The 23,561-nt window shown below is 36.4% G+C and overlaps 1 protein-coding gene and 1 long non-coding RNA gene across 2 annotated transcripts in view; one reads left to right on the top strand and one right to left on the bottom strand.

The window, feature by feature from the left end:
* Positions 1-14,258, bottom strand: part of LOC120312996 — a 36,924-nt gene extending 22,666 nt beyond the window's left edge. Inside the window, exons 1-3 of the long non-coding RNA XR_005558008.1 lie at positions 13,683-14,258; positions 5,998-6,082; positions 2,385-2,484 (exon numbers count right to left, since the gene is read on the bottom strand). This is a non-coding gene — a long non-coding RNA (uncharacterized LOC120312996). The remainder of the gene's footprint in view (positions 1-2,384; positions 2,485-5,997; positions 6,083-13,682) is intronic.
* Positions 1-23,561, top strand: part of LOC120312994 (phosphate-regulating neutral endopeptidase PHEX-like) — a 73,787-nt gene that overhangs the window by 26,334 nt on the left and 23,892 nt on the right. The window contains exons 6-12 of the mRNA XM_039354433.1: positions 1,371-1,439; positions 2,395-2,511; positions 5,014-5,097; positions 5,317-5,462; positions 7,976-8,069; positions 8,614-8,742; positions 12,215-12,316. Coding sequence (XP_039210367.1) covers positions 1,371-1,439; positions 2,395-2,511; positions 5,014-5,097; positions 5,317-5,462; positions 7,976-8,069; positions 8,614-8,742; positions 12,215-12,316 — 741 coding nt within the window. The remainder of the gene's footprint in view (positions 1-1,370; positions 1,440-2,394; positions 2,512-5,013; positions 5,098-5,316; positions 5,463-7,975; positions 8,070-8,613; positions 8,743-12,214; positions 12,317-23,561) is intronic.

Below are 23,561 nucleotides of genomic sequence, written 5' to 3'. Positions count from 1 at the left end.
GAAGTTGAAACTCAAATACTTTGCCACCTAATGAGAAGAAAGGACTCACTGGAAAAGGGCCTAATGCTGGGAAAGATTGAGGGCAATAGAAGAAGGGGACGACAGAGAATGAGATGGCTGGATGGAGTCACTGAAGCAGTAGGTGAGAACTTAAATGGACTCCAGAAGATGGTAGAGGACAGGAAGACCTGGAGGAACGTTGTCCATGGGGTCGCGATGGGTCGGACACAACTTCGCAATTAACAACAACAACAACTTGCATTATGTGACAGTCTTCCCTGGAGTCTAATCAGTGCCTTAATAGTCTTCTTCAAAGTAGTAAAACTAGTAAATACAGCATTTCCAGAAAGCATTTGGGATGGTGACTATATGCCACTGTTGGCCTGCAACATATTTCTTATTATTTTATCGTTGTCTTAATTATAACATGTCTAGGAGCCCATGCAGATTTTAATGGTATCTAAAAGATAGGAACAAACTTAGAGATAATAAGCACATCTTAGATGCATTATTTAGTTAATTATTCACTTTATATATAAATATATATAAAGGTACAATTATGGAAGCCATGCAGATAAGATGTAAGGTTTTAGATAGCCACTTAGCATTCAAAATTAAACAAGAAAGAAGAAATGCAATTTTGTAATACCACGTGGACATGAGCAAGAGGGCCTGAAGCTGTGCCTTACTTTTTGAGTTCATTTATTTTAAAATCAAATGAAATTATTTATTTGTACCCCAGAGAATTCCTTCCTTAGCCACATATGTAAGAAGGTACAGCATAATTTAAATCTGTATTTAACTAACCCTTCAGCTAATTTTGTTAATAGGATTTATAAATCCTGTTACATTACATTACATTACATCTGTGTTCAACAATATCTTGACATCTGGTTATTAGTATGTATATATGTAAATGACTAAACATTGGAAAAATATATGTAACAGTATTCCTGAAGGCGTTCTACAGTAATTTCTCATTTAATTTCCAGCAATCTGCTTTAGAGAAACTACATTGCTATATTCTATTTAATTTTTGAAGAAACATGTTGGTTCTTAGATTGCCTTGCTATGAGATACTCACCTTTTTGGGATGAAGCAAAAAACCGATTGTAAAATTAGAACTCCTCAGGGTTTACATATAGATTTTGTCAAAAGTGTTAACATACAGAAGGCTTTTGTGGACATTTTCCTGTATTCTGAATTCTACCCACCTCCTTTAATTTATAATACTACATTAGATGTTGATATTGTAATACTGCTAAAAATCTATTCACAAAGATCTTTGGGTTTATCTTTGAAGTCTGGTTAAAGAACTATACTCCAAATTGTAAATCTAATGTATAGTAATTCTTATTTTATTTATATAGTTAGACCAAGCATCTCTGACTCTATCAGCACGAGAAGACTACCTGGATAATACCACAGAAGCTAAATCTGTGAGTGTTATTTACTCAATCATCTAAGTACATTCAGAATTTTTCCCCAGCCTATCTGGAATTAAAACTCCCAAAAGCTAGCTGGATTCTGTGGGTGAAATTTGAGCACATCTGCAGAATACCAGGCTTGGAAACTGTTCATTCTTCTATATTTTGTATACTATACTTGGTATAAAAATATTTCTGCTAAAAATTTACATAAACTATAAGAAAAGTGAGCTGAAAGAAAATCTTAATTATGTGAGAATATATACCTTGTCACTTACTATCTATACAGTAATTTACATATTATTCACAACATAGCAGGTGAATATAGGGAAAGATAAAAAATGGTATATAGCGATTGAATATTTCAACATATTCTGACATATTCTCCCTGCTCTGCACAATCAACACACCAATATGTCAGTTACTTATTATCAGTATAACCCTGCCCTGTTCCATGACCCTGTTCCTTTTCAATGTTGACCATTATTTGCAGCACAATCTTCTTGTTAATTTATGAGTTGCAACCAAAGGCGTCTTGCTGAGTACAATTTTACAATCATTCATATGTTGCACAAGTCTGAGTTCTCTTCTTGTGTTTAGTTTTCTGAATAAATAGATAAGTATTCCCTGATAGCATAGAAAGATAAAGGAAGTACAGATGAAGTTCACATCCCTGGTTCCTTTAAAACCAAACTTTTGAAGAAAGCTAGGGATCCACTTTCTTAATGTTTGCTAATTAATGCAAATGGCATGCTAATGAATATTTGTGATGATTTACACAACCCATTAAATAATATTAAAATTCAATACTGTTGCTGAAATTAAAAATAAAAATAAATAAATAACGTGCTATGTTAGATCATTCAGTATAAAATAAGGTTCAGTGTAAAATAAGGTAAGAAGTGTTATCTAGTTGAACTATTGTCTTTTTTGCTGTATTAATGTCTGAATTCTTACCCCACTGTAGTACAGAGATGCCTTGTTCCAGTTCATGGTTGATACTGCAGTCCTTTTGGGTGCCAATGCTTCACATGCAGAGCTGGACATGAAGTCAGTGCTTAAATTGGAAATCAGAATTGCTGAGGTTAGTGCCCTTTAAAATATAGATTTCAGCTGCACTTGTCGTAGCCAGTCTTGAAGAACCCTGGAATTTTCCCTCTATTCAGCACTGTTCTTTCTCAGATTTGTAACTCAGTGTCATCTTGGTTGCTGTTGCCTCTTCTGCATCTGTTATTTTCATCCATCTGTCTTTGGAAGAACATTTGAATAACAGAATAATAGAGTTGGAAGGGACCTTGGAGGTCTTCTAGTCCAACCCCCTGCTCAAGCAGGAAACTTATACCATTTAGACAAATGTTTGTCCAATCTTTTCTTAAATATCTCCAGTGTTGGAACATCCACAACTTCTGGAGGCAAATCATTCCACTGATTATTCGTTCTAACTGTCAAGAAATTTCTCCTTAGCTCTAGGTTGGTTCTCTCCTTGATTAGTTTCCATCCATTGCTTCTTGTCCTGCCTTCAGGTGCTTTGGAGAATAGCTTGACCCCCTTCTTCTTCTTAGATATTGGAACACTGCTATCATGTCACCCCGGACCTTCTTTTCACTGCACTTCTTTTGAACCACAATTTTTTGCAATCAAATTACGTGAACTACATTTAATAAACTTTGACCACTTAGAGTGAAAAATATTCTCATTTTTGATGTTTCAAATTTTGGTAGTTTCAGGTTGGCAGGTACAGATAGACTTTCAGTGATATTTAATCATATATAATTTTCAATGATTTAAATTCTATTGATACTAGTGATTCAGTAAGTTCTTAAGATTTCTTTTTAAATTCTTGTTTTTATACTTTCTACTCTTTTATGTAATTTTATTTTTTGTACTTTGCAAGATAGTTATTAAATAAGAGAACTTAGCTCTTATTTAAGGGCAAGTGGGGAAGTATAGAAATACATATCAAGCAAATGTAATGAAATTTTTGTATATTTTATACCTGTGTTGCAAAGTTACACACACAGTACTCAGGGTTGGGACTTTTATCATGATGCAAGATCACTTTAATAGAGATAAGTAGGAACCTTTAGCTAGGCAAAATATTTCTTTAAGTCCAACACAAGATAACATTCAGAAATGACTCAGGCAGATGCTTCCCTAATTCACTGAAATATAAGAAGGAAGAAGTACAATTCAGTAAGATTTGCAAGGTAATGTTATTATATCTAAGCTTAATAAAATAAGTTTAGCCTTCCCATAGAATTGATTTCCTGATCTGGTATATCTAGAGGGGCTTGCAGGAATAGTATGAGAGGGCCCTTTCCCTCTAATGTTTTAGAAGGCACAGAAATAAAGAAATATGTGTACAAATACTTTTTTTAAACTGGACACTATGTTTTGAGACAAATAAATCTCTTTATCAGTGGACTGAAGTAATAAAAATACCTTTACAAGATACAGTTTATAATGGATTAAATCTTTCCATCGATGTATAACATTTATAACATACAAATGCACAATGAATAAATGCAAAAGACACATTAAACAAGACATTGACCAGGCAGAGTGCCACAGGAAAAAAAACAACCCCCCCCCTGAAAATTCAAGATATAAAGCAGGGACAAACAGGTTGGAATCTTAGAAACTAAAGCAGAACTTAAAACAAGCAAACAAACAAACAAAAAGCTGATTAATTAATAAGAACACAATTTAAAGCATGAAACTGTATCACGAAACAAGAAGGCCCAAATAAATGTTTTACAAAATGACAAATAACCATTCATATACTGACCAAACATTTTGCAATAACATCTTGCAAGGATATGGGAAATTTAAGCTATTTATGGATAAATATATAAGGACTTTTAATAGAGAACAATTATTTGTGTCAGAGTTCAGGATAATTGTGTTGTATAGAGTGAATGGCTGCAAGTTATACATAAATAGCAAAAAACCCTAGAACAAACCTAAATTATATTTAATATGCCATAGAGAAGAAAAATACTAGTAAAGTAACTGCAAGAATGTTAAAAATGGAAAAGCTCTAGGTAAAATATGAATATAATTTACTTAAGGAGTGGCTTTATGATTTCTTTTTAGTGTGTATGAGAATTCGGCATGTGTGTCTGATAATTGGAAAAATGCTATTAATGTCCTCTTCAAAAAGAAAACTAGCAAGACTGAATGCAAAATTTAAAGGGATTTATTTATTGTGCATATCTGGGAAAAGCTTTAGTAGATTTTTGATTGAAAGAATATGAGAGAAACAATACATAAAATTTAAGATCTGCAATGACTCTTTATGCTGGCCAGACCTTTTCTCTTCAGGAAGACACTGAGGTTATCTGTAATAGCAAAAAACTAGAAGCATAAATTATATTAATTATAATATATAGAAGAAAATTGTTAAAATAGTTATACAGAAAAGTGGCTGTTTATGTATAATTATAAAATAATTCTGTTTGATATCAGCAGGTTTGATGTAACATTTGTTGTCTCAGTGAAGGAACTATCAAATGATCTGTTGATGTTAACAGAGTCAGAGTGGACTTCTCAGTAGCATAATATTTGTTTACATGTATCTTTGCAGATAATGATTCCACATGAGAATCGAACCAGTGAATCTATGTATAACAAAATGAATATATCAGAACTCAGCAGCATGATCCCACAGGTTGGAAACAACTTTGATAATGCATGATTGGACTGGATATACCTTTCTAAATTAAAAGCTGCTTTAGATGTGCATAAAGTGCAGTTTAAATTAAAATAGTTAAATATATATGTGTTCACAGTTAAATGCTGTTTTTATGAAAAGTTCAAAATATTTGCATTGTGCAGTGAAGTTTTTTTTTTGTAAGAACCATAAACTAAATATTTATATATCTTTCAGTTTGACTGGCTGGCATATATCAAGAAGGTGATTGACACTAAACTCTATTCTGACCTGAAGGACATTGATGCTTCAGAAAATGTGGTTGTCCGAGTGCCGCAGTATTTTAAAGATTTATTCAGGATATTAGAAAGAGAAAGGAAAAAGTAAGAATTTCTCATTGATGTTGTTTTTCTGCTGGATTTTTAGAACAAAGTGTTGGTTCCTGGTGCACTTTGAAGAAATAATATATACCTGCATAACTCTTTCAGTTTGTCATGGGACTAGGTTGTGCAATGCCAATAAAATTATCTGAATGATGCAAAGAAATGTTGGTAGAGTTGAAAGTAATCTTGCAAAGTTACTTCCTTTTTAAAGACCAAAACAGAAATTTAAAAAGTTATTATGATTTTCCACTTGTTTTGCAGAAACAAATGCATTATATACAGTAAAAACACAGGACTTTAATTTAGATATTATTGTCAGAACAGCCTTCCCTAACATGAGATTCTCCAAATGTGGTAGTGTACAGATCCCATAAATGTTAGCAATATATTTCAGTGGGATGAACTCTGTTATCTATTTGGCAAAGAAAAAAGGAGAAAAATAAGGAGTAAAAGAACCGTTTCATGAGAATATGAAGAAGCAGTAGCTTCTGACTGGATAACCTTCTACTCAAATCTGTATATGTTCCTAAAGTACCTTCATAGCTGGAGTCTTCTTAAAATGATTTTTAAGTGGTTCCTTCCTCATTTGATTGCTCCTGACTTGGCCTGTTTCTTCTGTCCTGTAATGTTTAAATTGAAACCATCATTTTCACATGAAAGTAGGAGTTTTGAAATGAAAATCCTCGTTGGTTGCCTTCTAAAAAATTAGTTATTAACTTATTTATTTTAAAAAATATTTAAGAGAAAGCAACATTGGTTTTGATTTCAAAATATTTATCAGTTTAGACGCCACATTCAGTTGCACTATATTTATTCTTTAATTTTTTCATCTATTTTTTTCATAAATTTAAAAGTCCATATGTACTAATTTTTCTGTCTTCATGAAAGGCAAAGGAGAACCTTGGTGTAATCCTTATTTTTATAATTCCATATTTGAGGTAGAAAATGCTGGGTCATCATCCTTAGTTTTGCCCTACCCTAAAACAAATTGGTTCTCAATTATAACTTGAGCCATCTGTTGGTCTTTGTTCTTCAGGAATCTTATAACAAAAAATCAATTCTTGTTTGTAACACCTTGAAACCAAGCTGATGGATTAATAACATTGCCTTGCTCCTAGGCATTGGATTAACATGGCCTCTTGATTCCATCTGGCTCTGATTCTATCAAAGCAGTAGTATTCTGTATTAAAACTGATAAAGACAGACTGCATTGCTCCATGTGAGGCAAGATAAAAGCAAGCTGATTCTGGTCAAATTATGCACATTTCCTTGAGAGAAAATATCATGTTCAAGCTTTCCCAATGAGACAACAGCATTTTCTAGCTCAGTAGAATTTTGAGTTTATTGATAGATGGTTGTGTGGTATCATTTGTTGGAGGTGGGATAAGTCTTGATTGTTTCTATGTCTACCATAATCTGCCTAAAAGGCCTTAGCCCAAAGGTTCCCACACTTTCTCAGTTCACAGCATCTTTAGTGTCACAAAAATATGATGTTGCAAAACCTGTCTTTGCAAATGGATTTCTTATGGTGTCTCTGTGAGATCGCTGTGATGCCCTGTGGTGCCTCAGCACACAGTTTGGGGAATTGTAGCCAGAGGTATTCTGTGTACAAGATTTTACTCATTCAGGTAGTCCTCAAAATAATTTCTTAAAGAAGCAAAGTCAAAGATCAAAATATATTGACAAAATATTGATTCTATTCTTTCAGACTAAGTTTTTAAAAATGCTTGCCTATTTGCAACGTTTAATTCTTAACATCCTTTATATAGCTTATGTCATTTAGCCTTAAAATGATCTGGTAACATATGTCATTATTCATAGTATGCTACCTAAGATGTTGTAGCATTAGATACAAACAGCAGAGGCACTATATTTCTATTTTATCAAATTTATTTTTTAAAGTTTATATTGATCTTGTGATTGCATTGATTTAGTTATTAACTGTCCCGAATAATACAAGTTACACTGGAAGAGCAGAGCAACATCTTTTCCAATAAACAATATTCTTACTATATTCCTTGGAATTATATATTTGGTTCCAGTGTGGAACATGCCATTAAGAAATTGATTTCTAAGCCTTTCTGAAGCTCTGACAGCTAAAACATTCAAGATGTTTATTTAATTTGTTTTTAGTGACCACAAAATTTTTTAACATGATTGATCAATTAAACTATACTAATGAATAGTATAAAAGTTATTAAAAGGAAGGCTGGGTGACTGGACCAGTGACACTTTCTCATCTCAATCCACCCCAGAGTTGTTAAACCTTTAATCTAAAACTACATCCCAGTTCAGGATATTCAAAAGGAAAATGTCCACACTTATTCACATTATGGCAGTTATGATGCAGTCTCTTCATTCTATTGTAATATGTTTTTGTCAATTCATACTTTGTTCATTAAGTAAGTTGACATTACAGTGAATAAGAAAGTTAAAAAACTATGTATAGTTCTAGTAGTGGCTGTACATTGGACCACATAGATCTAGTTGGTCTTCATTTGTATGTATTACAGGACTATTGCCAACTATCTGGTATGGAGAATGGTTTATTCAAGAATATTCAACCTCAGTCGGCGTTTTCAATATAGGTGGCTAGAATTTTCAAGGGTAAGTATGGGACATCAATATCTATGTTATCCATGCCTATAAGATCAGTGACATGATTTGATAGCCAATTTCATGAACTACTATAATTCCAGCTAGCCCATCTGAACCAAAATTTTTTGTAGAGATCAGTGAGTGTTGAACTTCTAACTTTTCCCAGATCATTGGGATTTGGATCTTGACAACTGCTTTTTTTTTAAAGAAATCTTTAGAGTTTCTTTGTTTACTTATTTGAAAAATTTATATGGCCAACCATATTATATAAAATCACTCTGTACGGCTAACAATTAATAGAACAAACAAAATAAAAAATTCTTACATATCACCAATGCTGTAATGCTTCCATCACAAAAACACAAATGCTGGCCTTACCTCCCACCCTGGCCCAATGCTTGAGGGAAAAGCCAGGTCTTAATGGCCTTTAAGAAAACAAAGAGGGTGGGGTTGCTCTGTATCTCAAGGTTGTAGGCTGTTTCATTGGGTAAGGAGAGCTACAGAAAAGGCTACACAAGAACTTGCCATAATATATCAATCTTAACCCAAACAGGTAATCCAGGGAACAGGATCTTTAATGCCTCAATGGGATAAATGTGTAAACTTCGTAGAAAGTGCTCTCCCGTATGTTGTTGGCAAAATATTTGTAGAACTACATTTCCAAGAAGATAAAAGAGAAATGGTAGGTTTTATTTTGTTTTATTTAATTTTTTATATTTGTTTGATTGTTTCAACACAGTAAACAATAGTACAAGTACAGTAAACAATAGTACAAGCACAGTACAACAATTATACAAAATTAGGGAATTAATATTATTTTATTGTGGAAAATGAAAAATCCCAGCTTCGGGAACAAATCACATCCACACGAAATCTATAAGGTTAGATAGATAATATAGTTTACTTAGCACCAGCTGGGTAGAAATGAATAACTGTTTTTCTGTCTTTGAACGGAGTTAGATAAAAACAGCTGTTTTAACTACTAACTGCTACATTTAACATAGTTTTGTACCAATTTTGCACCATTTTATTCCACAAAGCTTGAGTTTTCTATCACTGTAGATAAAGGAATACAGACATTTCAAGTTAGGATTCTGAGGAAATTATAGCCCTGTGTTCACATAGTATACATGCTAACTTTTGGTACCAATTATTCTGTTTCGTTCCATCAAGGCCAAGTTTTGCAACCCCATCAAAACTAAGTCACTGATATGCATTCTATGTATTAGCAATGAAAATATTGTTCTAGCACCTATTGAGCACTGAGAGAGAGCATATTACTTCTAATGGATATCCTTTAATTTTATAAATATATGCAATATAACAGAAATAGACAAGAGTCGCAAAACTAAGACACTGAATTTAAACTCACATCATTGTGAACACTGAACAGAGTATAAAACAAGATAGAGTGATGTCCCTTTGCTTATCTACAATGCTTGATAAAATATTTACCATAAATCATAAAATGGATGGAGATCTTATAAGATAGACAGATGTTGCTACAGGCCACACATGCTGTGTGGCCTGTAGCAAGGAATAAATTATTACAAGAAGGAAAACTGCTGTGTTTCTTGTTATATGGAAGTGAGAGTTGTGTCACAAGAAACATAAAAATATGTTGAATCGGGCACTTAAGTATGTGTGGCAAAATAAACAAGTAAAAATGATTTAAGAATGCTTGATTACAGAACATGGATTGACTACAAAAGTGACTAACCACTGTGAAAGAAATACTTTGAGGTAGCTTGGTTATACAGAGAGAATGAAAGAGATCAAATTTCAAACTAAAAAAATAGAAACAGTGTATGGGTTAAGAGGAAGGGGAAGATTGAAAAAAAAAACATGGCTGGCTGCATTAATAAGATCCTGAAAAGAGAAAGGTATGAAGCATAAAGACTGAAAGGTAGCATATGAGGTGGTCAATGGAGTGATGTAAGCAAGTATAGAAATCAATTGTGAATAGTATGGGTGCAAGACTGATTCAAGGCACATGCACACACGCATGCACACACACACAAATAGTTTTAGCTGTTTCCTTTTCTTTTATCCTATGTTATGCTTTAACTTCTTTTGCTTAATAATTCTTATTCCTTTATGGTACTGTCAAGTTCCAGCTTAGAAGCCCAACAAAGCAAAACACCAGAAACATTGTGATCTCTAATGTAAACTTTACTGGCATTAGCAAACCGGTACGATAGAAGGAAAGCTAGCTCTGAGAATATGGTGGGAAATAGATACAGTAATTAAAAGAATAAAACTTTCCCTCCCCTCTCTGACAGTTCAGGCCACATTGTCCAATTAATCTTCCAGTAATTGTTCTGAGAAGAAACTTTTGTTCACCAAAACATCTCTTCAGTGACTTCGGTTCTCACACTGATAGGGAGCACCTGTGGATCACAAATTCTCCCTCCTTCACCCCATAACTGTAGGCAAGCTAGAAGCACTACGCCAGTCCTAAAGACAGTAAATTTCATAGCTTCACAGGTACTTTGTATAAAGTTGCTTACTGCACCAGAAAATAGTGTGATGGCTGTGTATGTATTGGAATGTGCCTGAATATACTGTAGGCATAACCCAAAATGTCTTGTAGAAAAAAATTGGGAAAGAAAACTGTAAATCAAATCTTGAATGAACAATGCCATGCATATTTATAACCCTAGGCATGCTTGCTCCATTAATGCCTTGTACATGCCTCTTTGTGGTAAATCTTTCAGAAATGTTGGGGTTTAATATGAATATGGACAAGATGTAAATAAATACTCTGGTTTATTTCATTTTTAAAGTGGGTCCTTTTCATTTCCTTAGCTTATCAATCATGTTTCAGCTGCTTAGACATTATGAAATTATGGCATTCCCATATCCTCTTAGTTGTAGATGCCTGTTACAAAACAAATAATCTATTATGGCATTCTCAAATGTAGTCATTGATGAACTCATGCCTTGGCTGTCATCTTGCATTTCTGCTTTGAACAAAGAGACAATATTTATGAACTATATTTAGCAATATTATTGACCTACAGCCTAAGCAGTGTGAATGGCCTCAACTATTTTAATAAGAGCTCTGGGGGTATAAGTACATTCTTCCTGTTAGCACTATTGCTACAAATGTGCACAAAAATCAGAATATACCCCAGAGCCTAATTGTAAAATCTAGAATATGAACTGGCAACCTCCAAGTTCAGGGAGTTCAGCTCATTAGTGCACTAAGTTAATTGAAACATTACTCTGCCATCAATATTCTCTGAGTTAACCTATTCCCTGGGATGCAGTTTACTCTTGATTGTTGAATGCTCAGTCATATTCTGTCTTAGATCTGTACTGACTTCCATGTTGAATAAAAATAATGTGATATCAAAAAGACATTAATGAATCATAAAAGTAAGATGCTACAAGTCCCCTAGGTCATTTAGAGAAGGGCATTCTTTTTTCTACATAAATCAATATGAAAACACAATTTTAGCCAGCAGTTTCTAGTGTGATAGCTGAACTGAAACAGGAACAGAAGTGTTGCAGCATCTTGAAGTCAACAATTCTGTTATAATATTAATGGAAGTTTAATACAATAATGTTAATCTAAACCTATTTCTTAGATTTAGGTGATATTAGAAGTTTCACTTACTCCATTTTTTCTGAGTATTTTGCCAATATTTGTTTTCACATTTCAGATGGATATTTAGAGGAAAATCTGACTTTGATGCTTTTACATACTTTCTTTCAACCTAAATACATTTCATAACAATATTGTAATTTTTATCAGTCTTAAACAGTTTTGTTAGTATGAGCTTTCTTAGAACTGAAATTAGAGGCTGGCAATACAATACAGGGTAAAAACATTTGGGAACTGAAATACAAAACACCTTTAGGATATTAAAAATGGGCTATAGGATAAAGAATAGAGAAAACTAAAGTGTATTAGGGTCTCTGAAGGGCATATAGACCTATTACTTCTTATTCTTAAATTGAAGAATGTTCAATTCGTCCATGTTATTGGCTGGGAGCAAAATAATGCAAATATTGAATGTATAACTAGATGCACAACTGCATCCACGCTGGCAATTTGCACAGAAATATACTTGTCCATATAGATTTCTTCCCTCTATGGTATTGGATTGAAAATAGCACCTTTCTCAAGGAGATAATGTTTCCTTCAGATGGCAGAGCTGACTGAAGGAATTCGATGGGCCTTTATAGACATGTTGGAAAATGAAAATGACTGGATGGATTTGGATACAAAAAGAAAAGCTGTTGAAAAGGTAAGGATATTGAAATACAAGTCTATACTATCGTATATGAATGTATAGCAAGAAAAAGAACTTAAAATAGGATTGGATATTTATTGCAAAGTTCTATGATTTACATTTTGTACTTAGTTAAATCTTTATACTCAACATAGTAATTTTTGATTCCTCATTTTGCATTTAAATAAAACAAGTTAATAATTATAATTAAATAGTTTTCCTTGGAAGAGAAACTACTAATTTAAGGTTTCAAGATTTCTCTTCTTGATGTTATTCAGTTCCTGGAATTGATTGGAATTATTGGATTGGAATTATTTACATCTGTGATTTTAACAGAGACTTCAACTATTTTATTTGTTTATTACTTATATTCCTTATAAAAATCTGGAAATGGTTTAAAATAAAATTCATTGTATGTCTGATATATTACAATATTGTCAATGCAGGTCAAGTACAGTTTCTACTGAATAGAACTTATTACAGTGTATTATGTTTGATTATATTAAAAAGAATGCTTATCACTTTATAATTTATGTAGAATAATCAAATTTGAAATTTCAGTTTAAGATGGTATGGGGAATATTAAGGCTGAGGTTTACATTTAATTTTTTTTGGGGGGGGGGCTTGTTTGGGAACCACCATACAATAATTGGGGAGGATAATGCAAAGTAGGAAGGTATGTGTGTTCTTTAGGCTGGTTGTTAAGTCTATGTTAAGGCACACAGTACAGTTTTTAATGTTTTTCATTCAAACTGACATAAAATTATGCCACCGATTTTCAGCTACTGTGGTTAAAGGTTCAGTTCTCAAAGTCTCATGTTATCTGTAATTTAAAAATACCAACATAATTGTCTCAAGTATTTTCAGTCAGAAATTATGGTGCACATAATTATTAGCTCATGAAATTTAATACATACCAAACTTATAACTTTTGTTTTATATTTTCTGATGCTTCAGTAGTTCTTAAAACTACTCTCCCTTGTTCTTTCAAGTTTTTTATTAATATTTTTAAAAATGGAATTTATAGAAGAAGTTGTTCAATTTGCTTCCAGTCCTTTGTGACCTGATGGAAATAATTTCCAGGATTGTCTGTTTGTAACTAGGTATTTGAATTCCTGTAAGCTCATATTTATGCATTCTGAGATATCTAGTCACTTTTGTTTGTTTCATTCTTAATATTTTAACATATAATTATGCATTATATTCATTGATATTATTAGTTACTATTTTTTCACTGAAAAAGATGATTTCTTTTGTTGTGTAAAAATAGAATTTAATGGCTCTCATCTGCAATAAGAGCACCTCATTCTAAGATCTGCATTATTTTCCTACATCTGTATTTCTGTTAAAGCGGGAAGAAAATTCCAAAAAACAAACTCACTGTGTCTTATTTGACTCCTTAGAAACTATGATAAACTGGCTTGTTGATGTGGGAAGCTTGCTCTTTTCTCTGCCCTGGTCTCTTTTCACCCGGGCATCTTTTATGTGAAACAGCCTTCAAACTCTTGATCTTCCAGGAAGCACATATGTTGCCTAACAGCTTGAAACCACTTTTTGATGTATAATGTTTTCAGCATTTTATGTGACATAAGGAAAATATGCAGCTATGAATGTCTGTTAATAGATTAATAGAAGCTCATCCAAAGGTAATAAGATACTTTAAAAACACTTGGATAGTCAGAGGCGAAAGGGAAGAAAACATCTCCTTGTTTGATTGGATTGGCAGAAGTGGCTTGCAAATACTTTTCCTGAGGGCACTCATAATACAGGCCATATCTGAATCACTAGCAGGTTGTGATGAAATAAAAACAGGTAGGATTTGATTTTCTACAGTTCTTTTTTTAAAAAAACCTTCAGAGTTCTTAGATGAAAAACAGTAAACTTGATGCTTTTTTAGATGATACAGATGTGAAAAATGTATCGAATAACCCAGGATTCATTTAAATTATTCACTATTTAAAAGAACTTACCCAGAGAAGCAGCAGTAGCAACTAGTTTATTTTGAAGACCAGAAAAACAGTAGCAGCAGCAACAAAACCTTTGGATAAAGGCTGAATCAAATTCAGTAACATTGTTAGGAGGTTGTGATTTGTGATAAATAGCTATATTTATATTTCATAAATCTGCAAATAAAACAATGAGGAAGATTTCAGTGGCAAAGATGGTATAAATTTACACATTGCACATAATAATTATGTGTTGCTTAATTTGTGATTTATATGTTAAACATACACATGTCCTATCAATTGTTATTACTTCAATAAATCATGAAATAAAACATAGGTTAGTGCAATTAGTAAATAGTCAAATGCCAAGTAAAAAATGTCCACAGCAAGGATAGCCTACCAGAATGCTCTTTAAGAGACCATTGAAAATAAAATTCATCAAGTAAGCTCTTTGACTACTCCACTGCCCCACTGTAACTTTATTGGAGAATGGGGCTGAGATCCTTAATACTTTATGGCAGGGGTGTCAAACTGCCAGCCTGTGGGCCGGATGCATCATAGCAAAACTGCGCCCACCCCATTGCTGACAATGACAAAAAAATTGCGATACATCACGACACGTCACATGACGTTGCGAGTCTGACATCCCTGATGTAATATGCTAGGTATCTAAAAACATAAGGTAATTACTGCAAAACAATCTTTTGTTTTTGTTTTGCTACAATCCCCATTGCAAATATAAATAGCCCAGTTATGTTTACTTTTAGAAATACATAGGAAAATATAGCAATCATCTTCAACTTGGTGCTCTAATTTTAAAACCTTCATAGGCTGACTTTGAGATGACTTTTCAATGTAACTATGACACCTGAGATAAAGTGGAAGTGCTTCAGCTGAAGCTGGTGTGTTTGCCTGACAAAGGCAGCTCCAAGCTTTTAACCTGAGGGCCGCTTATAGACTTCTTTGGACAGCTTCTTAATGGGCAGCAGAGGGCAGCAGTAGCACACTAATTAGCTTAAATGTTAAACTGAGCATTGTGAGAGTCCTTAGGCAGACATTTGATCAGAACCATACTTTGTCAGTAATATTGTGGAAAATATAAATGGCAGTTTTTTAAGTGAACTACAGAGTGCCGGTGATGGACAAAGTCAAAGTTAAATTTCAGCTCTGTTGTGACCCTTGGGTTCTAGCATCTGGCTAATGATGCTACATGCTGATAGTTCTGACATCCAATAGGTACTTATACTAGAAACACTGACATTAACTAACTCTTAAATTGAAACAATTACCACCTAATTGGAGACTCTGCAATGTGTGCTTTCAAACTTTTTGGTTTTTTGCTTTGTTGCAGTAAGATGTTTGAAGAATTTATTTATTAGATTTGTGTTTGATCTTCGGTTCAGAGGCTTAAGGCAACATACATAGTGCTCTCTTTTTCCAGGTCCTTGCACCATAAGAACCCTGTGAGATGTAAGTTGGACTAAGAGTAACTGATCCTCAATCATCCAGTGAACATCTATTGCTCAAGAATAGATGAACATGGATTTTCCTAGTCCCAGTTTCACACCTTAACTACACTGACTCTTTGATTTTATTTACTGATCTGATTTGTTCTTCCTGATCTGTTGTACAGGTAGTCCTTATGAATATTTAACATTTACATGAAGCCGCTGGGTGAGATCATCAGACAGCACGGGGTGAGGTTTCATCAGTATGCTGATGATACCCAGCTATATATCTCTTCCCCGAGCTCTCTCAGTGAAGCGGCTGATGTGATGAGCCGTTGCCTTGAAGCCGTGAGGGTCTGGATGGGGGTTAACAGACTCAGGCTCAATCCTGACAAGACCGAGTGGCTTTGGATGTTGCCTCCCAAGGATCATGTTAACTGTCCAGTGTTGACTCTAGCAGGGGAAAATATACCCCCTTTGGAGCGGGTTCGCAACTTGGGTGTCCTCCTTGATCCACAGCTGAAATTGGAACATCATTTGACGGCAGTGGCTGGGAGGACCTTTGCACAAGTTCGTCTGTTGCACCAGTTGCGACCCTACCTGGACCGGGAGGCTCTCCTTACAGTCACTCATGCCCTTGTCACCTCACGCTTGGACTACTGCAACACGCTCTACATGGGGCTACCCTTGAAAAGTATTCGGAGACTACAGTTGGTCCAGAATGCAGCCGCGCGAGTGATAGCGGGTGTTCCTCAGTACACCCATGTTACACCTATCCTCCGCGAGCTGCACTGGTTGCCTATTGGTCTCCAGGTCCAATTCAAGGTGTTGGTTATTACCTTTAAAGCTCTATATGGCTCTGGGCCAGGCTATTTGCGAGACCGCCTACTACCTCATAGTTCCCTTCGTCCGGTTAGATCCCACAGGCTGGGCCTCCTTCAGGTCCCGTCGGCCAAGCAGTACCATTTGGCGGGGCCGCGGGGGAGGGCATTCTCTGTGATGGCGCCCACGTCTTGGAACCAGCTCCCCCCGGAGATTAGGACCGCTTCCACTCTGTTGGTTTTCCGCAAGCTGCTTAAGACCTGGCTTTTCCGGCAGGCCTGGGGTTTATAAAATCTGACCCCTGGATGAATGTTACTGTATTGTTTGTCTTGTTAAGTTATATTGTGTTTTTATTGTTAGCCGCCCGGAGTCCTGCGGGAGTGGGGCGGTTTATAAATTTTAATAAATAAATAAATAATGGGGCCTGCCCATTCCATTCATAACTTGAGAATTCGTGGGAGTGAATCTTGTACCTTGAACAAGATCACTCCCTGCTTTCACCCACACATTTGCTAATCAAATGCGTGCAAATGTGGTTGGTTAAGTGCACATGATGTATCTCAGGGTGGGGAAGGCCATGGGGGGGGGTAATGATGTAACAGGACCCCAAGGCCTCCCCAACCACTAAGATACTTCATACTTTTCCTTCCCTTCCTACACGTGGGACTCACCTTGCAAAAATCTGTCTCCTCTCTGCTGAAGTTTCTTTCCCTTTGAGGGAGAGGAGAGTTGGCTTTGAAATGCTTTTCACGCTGACAATGGTAGCTCCTTGGTACTGTAATATCAAGCAAATTCAAACATCCATTCTCTGCAAAAGAGATCAGCTTCCATTCTGGGGGGGAAGTGTTTGCTTTGTTTGCATGCCTAAGGGGCAAAGTGTGGAGTCGGAGTCGGCCGGGCACAGGAACCAATGCCGTCCATGGCCCAGGTGTGCTGCTCACTCATGTGCACCAGCCTTTGTTTGAGGGCAGGAAGGAAGCCTTCAACTGAGTGCTGGGGAGGTGGAATCATAGCCACTCAGGTGGCTGCTGCCACCAGCAGCCTGGGTGTCCCAGTTCCATCTGAGTTGGAAAAAAGCGGAGGCGCAGCAGTAGGATTGCTCTCAAACAATAAGATCTGAGTTTGCTGCTCGCTCGCGTGCGCTTCCACTTTCTTCCACACAGACGGAGCTGAGAAAGCCAAGCCGCTGCCACTCAAACACTTTTTATCCAAGCAGAGATCTGATAGAGATTTGAAGGTCCATCTGCCTGCCAATGGGGCACTTCAGAAGTGGAGAGGAACACTCCATTCTGAAACACCCCACTGGCAGACACACACACCTTCCAATCCCTATCAGATCTCCATTTGGATTTGTTTCAGCACCTATAGGGCAATTCAAAATGCAGGGATTCACTGCATTTTGAAGCTCCATGTGACTGCCAATGGGGCATTTCAAAAATGGAATGTTCCTCTCCATTTTTGAAGCACCCCATTGGCAGGCACAGGGACCTTCAAATCTCTGTCAGGTCTCCATTTGGATAAAAAGTGTTTGGGCAGCAGTGGCTTCTCGGATCTGTCTGAGTGAAAGAAAGTGGAAGCAAGCAACGGGATTGCTTTCAATAAGGCCAGTGCACAAGAGCAAGCAGCACATCTGGCTCTTAATGTTTGAGAGCAATTCTAATGCCTCACCTCCACTTTCTTCCAACTCAGACAGAACCAGGGCACCCAAGCCACTGGTAGCGGCAGGCATCTGAGCAGCTATGATTCCACCTCCCCAGCATTCAGTTGAAGGCTTCCTTCCTGCCCTCAAACTAAGGCTGGTATACGCAAGTGAGCATTGCACCCGGGCCATGGATGGCATTGGTTCCTGCGCCCGGCTGACTCCGATTTTGCCCCATAGGCTTGCAAATAAGGCAATCACTTTTCCCCTCCAGAGAATGGAAGCTTCCAGGGGCCATGCTCTCTTTTGCAGAGAATGGGTGTTTAAACTCTCACAATATCACAGCATCCAGGAGCTTCCACTGTCAGCGCGAAAAGCATTTTCAAGCCAACTCTCCTCTCCCTCAAAGGGAAAGAAACCACAGCAGAGAGGAGACAGATTTTTGCAAGGAGAGTCCGGCATGGCAGGAAGGGAGAGGGAAGCAGTTGTGGGGAGTGGGGAGGGGAATAGGGTGAATGTTGCAGAACCTCTGCAGTCATTTGTATGGGTGAACAACTGCCATGGTGCTGCAGTATTTGTAATTTTGGGACTTGCTTGTAAACACTAGGGGGCACTGATTGCGTAATTTTAAACAAGTGTTAAGTGAATGCTCCTATCTCGGGGATTACCTGTACACATTGGAAATTATCAATCCACTTTTACATGTTCTAAATTTGTGACCCGGGTATAGATTAAACCAATATCAATGCATATTTATTTTAAAATGTTACTTTTAAAAAAAAGAATATTTTCTCCTAACTTTTTGAATTGTACATTTTGAAAGAAAATGCAATGTTAGAAATAGTGAAAAATAGAATGGATAAAACAGGTTTATGAGTAAACAGATTCAAAAGTGTCATGGACTAAACAATATAGATAGTTTTGTTCAAACTGAAGTGGTTGTTTGCATGTCAAGTTTCTTAGCATCATAGGCAGGAAAGGCAATCAGTTCTCATTAGACCTACCCAATAATGGTTAATCGGAATTTTGTGTAATTTGAAGGACACAAGGTTGAGAAATATTGGTGATGATCTAATCTAATTTTATCTAAATCAGAACTCCAAAGCAGACCTTATGCAGTTGATTTTTCTGATGAAATCTCCACTTCAATTACCTTCTGCTTAACAGGTTTGACAAATATATAAGAAGAGATTCAAAATACAAGATTAACAGATTTAGTTGTAGATTTTATGTGCAAAGAAGGGGGATGCATGTTTGAGATACTATTTTTCTAACTAATATGTAATTCACACATAATTCTTGGGATGGAGCTCCAGGTGCTTCCATCAATTCTGAAAAGCCCAAGAACAATTCACCGCACCTGTTTTTATATACTTTTTTTTTTTAAAAAAACACCTTTCTGTCCTTATTTCCTAATTCAATTTTTTTTTTTATTCTCTCAGGTCTTTTTGCATGTGAGGATTAAACAATTGCTGGCTTATATCAGATTTTGGTGTAAATAAACATTATAGCCTCCATATACTTTTAAGGTACTTTTCATGAAAAAAAAGGTTTCATATAACTATTCAAAGCAGAAGAATGGCTTAGTGATTTTTTAAAAGTGGGATTGGGTCTTAGTTATGCTCATCATACACAAGTGCATAGAATTTAATGTAGCCAGAAGAAGATATGAGTAAATGTGGATTATGTCTATTGGCTCTTGTTTCACAACAGCACCTTGTTCAATTACTGTATAACTATTTTATTTCAATTATAATTATTATAATTATTTTCAATTTCTTTTATCTAAGGTTGTAGACACATTGTTGATGATGATTTTTACTTGTGCCTTGATCTTCCACTAACACTTGACATTTATTTATTTTCAACAATATCTATGCTGCTTATTCACATTCAACAAACCATTGGCTAAAGGGTTGGTGCTGCCAAGAAAACTTTGGTTTCCTGGATCATGGACTTCATTTCCTACATGAAGGACTCTTGACAAGGGATGGGCTACACCTCACGAAAACAGGCAAAAATATACTTGGAAAAAGACTGGCCCAACTCATCAGGAGAGCTTTAAACTAAAACTTAGGGGGATGGTGACCAATCTCTAGAATCTCTAGAACCCAAAACCAATCACAAATCCCAAGTAAACAAATCAAATAATGAGGTAGGCAGTAATGAAAAAAAAAATAAAAACTCAAACAACAACCAGGAGATACAAGAAACACTCCCATGGGCAGGCATAAAATGCTTATATACAAACGCTCAAAGCTTGGGGAACAAACAGGGCAAACTAGAAGCAATAGTACACGAGGGAGGGTATGACATAGTTGGCAAAACAGAAACCTGGTGGGACGAAACCCATGAATGGAATGGACTGATGGATGGATACAAATTGTTCAAAAGTAACAGGTCTACAAAAAGAGGAGGGGGAGTTGCACTATATCTAAGAGAACACTACATATCTGCATAAATGCACATGATCAAAGAAAAAATCTCTCCAGAATGTTTATGGATCAATATATATAACAAAAGTGATAATGCCATAGGTGTATATTACAGGCCACCCAACCAATCAGAAGAAGTAGACGAACTCTTTGCCAACCAGTTAACAAACAGAGAAGAAGTGATAGAAGGAATCGAAATTACCAGAACCTTGGGTGAAAGTGACCACGTCATACTGGAATTTAATATAATGCAAACACTAGCAATAGAAAACAATCCAACCAATGTTCTAAACTTCAAAAGAGCCAACTTTAACAAATTCAGAGAGAACCTAGAAAAAGTCCCATGGATGAAAACCCTAAAGGGGAAAACAACCCAGGAAGCGTGGGAAACCCTGAAAAATGCGATCACAAAAACCCAGACCAGCACAATACCACTGAGAAAGAAAAACAAGAAATTCAAGAAGAAACCAGCATGGCTGCATAAACATCTCTTTGACAAACTGAAAGACAAAAAGGACAAATACAAAAAATGGAAAGAGGGGCACATAATTAAAGCCGATTATCAGCAGACAGACAGAACATGCAAAGATGAAGTCAGGAAAGCAAAGGCTCAGAACAAATAAAGACTTGCAACAGAAATCAAGGACAATAAAAAAAGTTTCTTCCAACATATTAACAACAAGAAAAAAATCAAGGAAACTAAAGAGAGATGGCAAGGAAATTATAGGCAACAGGGAAAAAACAGAGCTGCTTAACTCATACTTTGCATCAACCTCCACACAAAAAGAAACTATAGCCCAATACCCCCAAAAACCACTGCAAAAGACATGCTAGAACCAAAAATTAAAATAAGCAAGAAAATGGTAAGGGAACACCTATCTAACCTTGACGAATATAAATCACCAGGACCCGACAGATTACATCCCAGAGTTCTGAAAGAGCTGGCAGATGTTTTCTCAGAACCGTTGCTCCACATCTTTCATAAATTCTGGAGCACTGGGGAAGTACCCGAGAATTAGAAAAGGGCTGATGTGGTCCCCATCTTCAAGAAAGGAAAAAAAAACGGACCCAGGAAACTACAGACCAGTGGTTCTCAACCTGTGGGTCGGGACCCCATTTGGGGTCGAATGACCATTTCATGGGGGTTGCCAAACAATGCAGTCCACCATTTTTTCCCCCTTTTCCTTAGCTGTGCTACTCCCTTTTATTCTATTGGCTTTTGAAAGCCAATAGAATAGACTCTCTTGAATAGAGTCTAATCTATTGGCTTTCAAAAGCCAATAGGAATTGTCCAGGCTGTCTCTGCCCTGCTGAGCCCGCCAAAAGCCCCATTCTGCAAACGGTGCTGCACCAGTTGAGTAGTCCTCGACTTACGACCGGTTGAGTAGTCCTCGACTTATGACCGGTTGGGGGTCACGGCATTAAAAAGGTTGAGAACCACTGCTACAGACCAATCAGTTTAACATCAATACCTAGATCCTAGAAAAGATAATCAAAAAACAGATCTGCGAACAACTAGAAGCAAAAAAGTCATAACTAGTAGCCATCACGGGTTTGTTAAAAACAGATCATGCCAAACCAATCTCATCTCATTCTTCGATAAAGTGACTAAACTAGTAGACCAAAGAAACACAGTGGACGTAGTACACTAGATTTCAGTAAGGCATTTGACAAGGTAGACCCCAACCTACTCCTTGGTAAGCTAGGAAAAGTTGGAATAGACAACATCACCACCAGATGGATCTGTAGCTAGCTAACAAACTGTACTCAATGAGTAATCCTCAATGGCACTACATCCACATGGAGAGGTGGGTACCACAAGGCTCCGTCTTAGGCCCAGTACTTTTCAATACCTTCATAAATGACTTAGATGAGGGAATTGAAGAGGAACTCATCAAATTTGCAGATGACACCAAACTGTCAGGAGTATCCAACACCCCAGAAGACAAACTCAAGATCCAAAAAGATCTTGACAAACTTGAAAAATGGGCCCTATCCAACAAAATGAGTTTCAATGTGGAGAAAAGCAGTCTTACATTTAGGCAGGAAAAACAGATTGGGCGAGACCTGGCTTAAAAACAATAATTGTGAGAGGGACCTTGGAGTCCTAGTGGATGATCACTTGACCATGAGCCAGCAGTGTGCAGCAGCAACCAAAAAAGCTAACACAATCCTGGGTTGTATAAATAGAGGCAAAGAATCAAGATCACACCAAGTATTAGTACCGCTTTATAAAACCCTAGTAAGACCACACCTGGAATACTGCAGCCAATTTTGGTCACCATATCACAAAAAAGATGTTGAGAGTTTGGAAAAAATTCAGAGAAGAGCAACTAAGATGATCAAAGGCCTGGAGACTAAAACATAAAAAGAACGGCTACGGGACTTGGGTTTGGCTAGTCTAAAGAAAAGAAGAAATAGGGGAGACATGATAGCAGTGTTCCAGTATCTGAGGGGCTGCCACAAGGCAGAGGGGGCCAGGTTGTTCACCAATGCACAAGAGGTAAGAATGAGAAACAATGGTTGGAAACTGATCAAAGAGAAAAGCAACCTGGAATTAAGGAGAAACTTCCTGACAGTGAGGACAATCAACCAGTGGAATAGCTTACCCCCAGAAATCGTGGGAGCTCCATCACTGGAGATTTTCAAGAAGAGACTAGACATTCACTTGTCTGAGATGGTATAGGTTCTCCTGCTTGGACTAGAAGACCTCCAAGGTCCCTTCCAGCTCTGTTCTGTTCTGTTCTATTCTAAGCACAATTATATTGAATGCTGCAAGCCATAATAAAAGAGGGTCCAAGAGTTTAGTAATATCATGTTCACCTGATCTCTTAAAAATGAGTTTTACAACTAGACATCCTGTGACCCATCGGCTCATCCTTTCAGAGATATCTCCTTACCTAAACAGAGAAACAGAGTGACCATGGTGAATTGCTACTGTTTTGGTTTTACAATTAAAGAAGAAGACAT

The sequence above is a fragment of the Crotalus tigris genome, unplaced genomic scaffold, assembly GCF_016545835.1.
Source record: "Crotalus tigris isolate CLP2741 ecotype Arizona unplaced genomic scaffold, ASM1654583v1 scf7180000018553.2237530, whole genome shotgun sequence".
NCBI classification, from domain to species: Eukaryota; Metazoa; Chordata; class Lepidosauria; order Squamata; family Viperidae; genus Crotalus; species Crotalus tigris.
This window is presented reverse-complemented; position numbering and strand designations above follow the sequence as displayed.